The following is a 5,272-nucleotide window of genomic DNA, read 5'->3' on the forward strand; positions in this document are numbered from 1 at the left end:
AGTAAGATTCTAACACTCATTCTCGCCTCACCCAAGGCGGAAGAAGTCATTGAAGAATAAAAAAAACTCAATACCATCTAGTTCGTTCAATATCCACGGATACGGATTAGCGCTCTAGTGTTGCTACTCAAGAGTCCGAACCTTTACAATATCCAATACCCTTAATAGGCCATTTTTGTAGCAGCAGAAGCATATACTCTTCTAGACTAAGCAAAATGATCGTAGATGTAATTTCTCGAGTATACTGTTACAAACTCATGTTTTATTATCATCTACTTAACATTAATGGTGTAATTATAGAAGCATTCCTATTAACCCTCTTGAGAAATTACAATAAAAGCAGATTAAAAACATCGTCAGTCCAAACCAAAAAGGTTGAGAAACTTTCGCATAACGCAAGCGGTGTTCGACACATTTCACAAAATGGACCCAGATGTTTTCTGCCATTACATTCAACCCTTTCTGAGTTCAATTCCACGGTATAACTGTATCGTCCTACAAAATTACAGTTTTCATTGCTTATAATTTAGCTGGACGATGCGGATTAATTCCGTACAATTGGCACTGTGTGCGTTTTTTTACATTACGATCCCTGTATCGCGAAAAGGATTGGGTTTTTTGGGGTTGCAAATTTTTCGTTCTTATAAAGATTTTTTGACCCATATAGGCTCATACATGAGAAAATAATTATAAGCCATAGACTGTTTTATTGTTTGAGTGTAGGAGAGCCATGCTCTGGCACGAATGGGCCGGTGTGATACCACGGCCTCACAGAAAACCGACGTGAAACAACACTTATATTGTGTGAGTGAGGTTTCCGGAGGCCCAATTACTTTAATCCCAATCTTCCCAATCCCCGATTTCCCAACATCTCTTGAATTCCTAACCCCCAAAAGGCTACGCATTTGTAACGCCTCTGGTGTTGGAGTGTCCATGGGCGACGGCGATGGCTTACCATCAGGTGATCCGTCTGCTCGTTTGCCATAAAAAAGTGATCATAGTCGTGACTACCAATAGGAATTGACATTTGTAGATAGAATCCTGTATGTATACTCGTAACAACAAGCCTTCAATCGCCAAAGATTAATATCAAAACTGGCAAAGAGTACTTCAAATAAGTTGCCTTCTCTGTGTTTCCTCTCATGATACGTACTTGTATACAATGATACGTGTTTCCGTAATACCTCGTGTTATAAGCAAAGCTATTGAAAAACTTGACACATCACGTATTCTCTTTGTGCTCGGCCCATTTACACTGACTCTGGATTGTAATTGAAAACACGTTCACGTCCAATATTATTCCATTACCGACTTTGTATTGAATGTGTAAATTATATCTCTTATAGGATCTTCAATGTATATGCATATGTTGAAGGCAGTTTGCACGGTTGGCGCGATAGCTGGGTAACAGGCTGCTGTGCTACGTGTAGAGGGTTCGATTCAAGCACGTAGCAACTCTGCGTGATTTACGTATTTTTGCTTCGGGTCTGGGTGTCATGTGTACATAAACTTATATGTTTATAAACCACCAAAAACATAGGAGACAGTATCCAGAGAGAATCCTAATATAGAGCAACGTTTAAAAATATAAAATCTGCTGTCTGCTGATATTTTTTTTTAATGACCACTAAAATAAGTACTTATTTCTATAAATATCAACTGTCTCTTTTTCTCAAAAATACCAACAGCTATTTAACCATACTGAGCTTCATGGGAGAAAAGCAAATAAATATTAAAAAACCGCGGCGTAACAATGAAACTTGCTGTTTATTACTACTTTTAATAATCAAAACAATAATTATTATACCGACAATACAAAAGAGATTCAACTATAAACAGAAATAGGATTTATTCTAATTAATTTTAGTATGATGAAGTCTTCTGACTATTCTCTGTCTTATCTTTCTAGTTGTCCTAGACTCGTGTTCTGCAGCCATTGTAGTTGCATATTCCGTAGTGGTTTCTTCATTATTTATATGCTCTGACGTTTCTATAGGCTTCTCAGTTGTAGTATTCATCGATTCAAACTCAAAATCTCCAGTTATTCTCCTCATCATTTCTAAACTAGTATTGTTTTGTATTTCTATCCTCTTTGACAGAGTTGCAATCATATCATTCACATTCATTGAGCTGTTCGCCATACCATCGTCTGAGTATTTATTCTTGTCAATATTTTCGTTCGTCAAATTCATTGAGATTACATGCATAGTCTCATTCTTCATTGAACGTTTGTTGGAATTTGGTTTCTCTGTGTTATTTAAATGTTTCTTAGCAACAGCTGTATTGTTGTCTACAGTTTCTGTAGCAGGTTCAGGTGTAGTAGTAACGTTGTTTTCGAAACTGCTTTCGATTAAACTGTCGATTAGTTTTTCTAGAGAGAACACGTTACTTTCTGATTCAGATTTACCCACAACATAGATTGCTTTGATATCGACTCCATCGCTTTCGTTGTGTGTGTTGTTGGCTAGCTCTCGTTTGTAGTATTTTGGTGGATAGCTCGCTATGTCATGTTTATCAGGAAGCATGGACATGAAATATCTTGGATTAGTTGAGCCTTTCTGTACTGGTGGTTCACTATGGACTTTTCTCTTACCACCTAATCGACGATCGATCTTATTCACTGGCCATCTTGTATTCGACACATCTACACTTTCTGGTTTCAACATGTCTGATTTCATATTCTTTACTTGTTCACCGAGATTGTATTTCAGTTCTACTTTTGGCATTTTCTTGTATTTGAAGAGAATTTTGTATCTGTCTTTGAAAGGGTCGGGACGCATATTTGATACCATTGCATTTTCTGTCGCTGGCGGTGCTAGAACAAAATTATTATCATTGTCATATGACTAGTATTACATTTGTATGCGGCATTCGTGAAATTATAAGTATAGTTACCATATTTCGTATTTTTATATTATCATAATGGAACCATAGAAGTGTGGGAGAGCCATGCTTCGGCACGGATCGGCCAGCTCGACCGGAGTGATACCACAGCCTCACAGAAAACCGACGTGAACTAAAGCTTGTGTTTTTTGAGTGAGGGTACCGGACGCCCAATTAACCCAATACCCAATCCCCGATTCCCCAATAACCCTTAAATTGCTAACTTCCAAAAGGCCGACAACGCACTTCAAACGCCTCTGGTGTTTCGGGTGTCCATGAGCGCCGGCGATTGCTTACCATCGGGTGATCCGTCTGCTCGTTTGCCGACTATACTCGTTTGTCATAAAAAAGAACTAAGCATTATCTAAATCAATTAATGAACTTACTTGGACTTGCAGGAGGAGCATCATCAAGATAGTTCTTCGATAGAAAGTCGTTCATGAAATCATTCTTCTCATCAATAAAGAAAATGGGTTTAGTGTTCTCACTGACTCGAGTTACTGGTAATGGAACATCGAGTTTCTTGTTTTTCTCAGTAGGTGTTCTACGTAAACATCCATTTGGGTAGCAGTAGGTCGGCTGTTCTGGACACATTTGGACGCAGACGCAAACTGGTGGCGTGTTGTGGAATTCTGTGAATATGATGTTGAAGAAATGTTCCACTAACGAAGACTTGGCTGACGGGTCGCATGCCGATTTAGCAGCTTTTCTATTTGGTCCTAGTGCAAGAAACTGACTGCTTGTATCTGTAAGAAAATTAAAATATTATTAAAATAGAATAATGTTAATTACATAGACTCCCCCTATTACCTAGGACTTATAACACAGATGGTGGAAAATGGTTGTACATTGCATAGCGGCAATACGTGCCGTAATGTGCACCTCCACCTATCCCTTCGGGGATAAAAAGCTTAACTTTGCAACGATGACGTTGCGAAAAATGTTAATAGTAAGACGTTAAAATGTATAAAAAGTCACATGTCTTACTCAGTCTAAAAAGATGATTTGTTAAACGAGCTAAAGCTAACAAAAAAAAAATCAAGAACAAGAAAGAACTTTCATACTAATTCCCAAGAAGCTTTAGACTTACTATCCATATTTTGAAACAAAGACAGTAAAAATCTCGAAGATATCGTAGCATCATATATTTTAAAGTGTGTCCAACAAGCCAAAAAGTAAAAAAATCACTAGTAGTTGGCACAAGAGTAGTCACATTTCTTTAACCATATTTAATGTTGAACCAAACTTGGCTTAGATATAGCACTCGTAATTTACTTGTAAAGTTTCAACTTATAGTCTTGGTAGCCCGAGGTAGGTGGTTTAAGACGCCCGCTTCTCATGCAAGAGAGTGCGGGTTCGAAACCTACCAACGGACGTACCAATATGGCTTTTTTCGAGTTACATGTACTTCCTAAGATCATTTAGATTCCACTGCCAAAGGGTGAAAGAAACATCGTGAGGAAACCTGGGCTTATAATTTCTAATTATAAGTTTGTAAACGCCAATCCACATTGAGGAAGCGTGGTGATTAATGCTCAAACCTTCTCCGTGCGAGAAGTTGTAGAAAATTATAAGTAAAAAGGTGTAGGCAGTCTATAAGCGCTCAGAAAGTGGCAACCGGAAACGTTTTTGTAGTATGAGACCGCTAGATAGAAAATAGAGAGGGAACTTTACGGGGATCGCTGGACTTTACAAACAGCATGGTTTGTTAAATGCAAATCCAGTTTTGACGTCTTCGTTTTGTATTTACTTCATGGTAGACAAAATAATCATCTAATACCCAGAATCTATAACGAAAACATTTTTTATTTCCTTCATTGATAAAATTGTAACACTACAAAATTGATCTTTGCCCGAGGTTATTTGTTATTAAATTAATTATAAAACATTTTCAATCTAATCCATCCACAATACAACGCTTCCGTAAAACCATTCGTAAAAAAAATAACCAAACATTATCTACAGAGCTACTAGTTACCCTTTACAAGTGACTTTTCCAAAAACATGGGACTCACATTTAACGACTCCAAAAACGAGCATGATGTATAAAGCCTGCATTTTTCACTGATCTATCACTTGCTAAGAACTTTATTGAACTAACTGGAATTCTCGCGGTAACTGTGAGAACCCTACGTCTGTGACAATGGCATCAAAGTAACAAACAATTGTATCCGCTTACCGAGCCATTCAATGAGAAATTACTGCAATAGTTTGTGATGTTTCACAAACCGGCGAAACTGTAAATCAATAATAACGACCATTAAATCGTCTCAGTGTCAATGTGTTTTTGAATAGGCATTGCCTTCGTACATATTCTCATCATCGAAGTATTCAGTAATGCACAAATAGTAATACAAACTTATAAAAGAGTTATGTTACTTGAACTGTT

General features: G+C 37.4%; 1 protein-coding gene across 1 annotated transcript; it reads right to left on the bottom strand.

Annotated features, from left to right (window-relative positions):
• Nucleotides 1-1,764: 1,764 nt before the first annotated feature.
• LOC118262778 (uncharacterized) lies at nucleotides 1,765-5,051 on the bottom strand. The gene is made up of 3 exons (XM_035574374.2): nucleotides 4,899-5,051; nucleotides 3,270-3,629; nucleotides 1,765-2,815 (listed from the first exon to the last, which is right to left on the bottom strand). Exons 1-3 carry the CDS (start codon nucleotides 4,939-4,941, stop codon nucleotides 1,854-1,856), a joined length of 1,365 nt encoding a protein of 454 aa, XP_035430267.2. The 5' UTR covers nucleotides 4,942-5,051; the 3' UTR covers nucleotides 1,765-1,853.
• Between the last annotated feature and the right edge of the window lie 221 nt (nucleotides 5,052-5,272).

Source organism: Spodoptera frugiperda, chromosome 12 (genome assembly GCF_023101765.2).
Source record: "Spodoptera frugiperda isolate SF20-4 chromosome 12, AGI-APGP_CSIRO_Sfru_2.0, whole genome shotgun sequence".
Lineage (NCBI taxonomy): Eukaryota > Metazoa > Arthropoda > Insecta > Lepidoptera > Noctuidae > Spodoptera > Spodoptera frugiperda.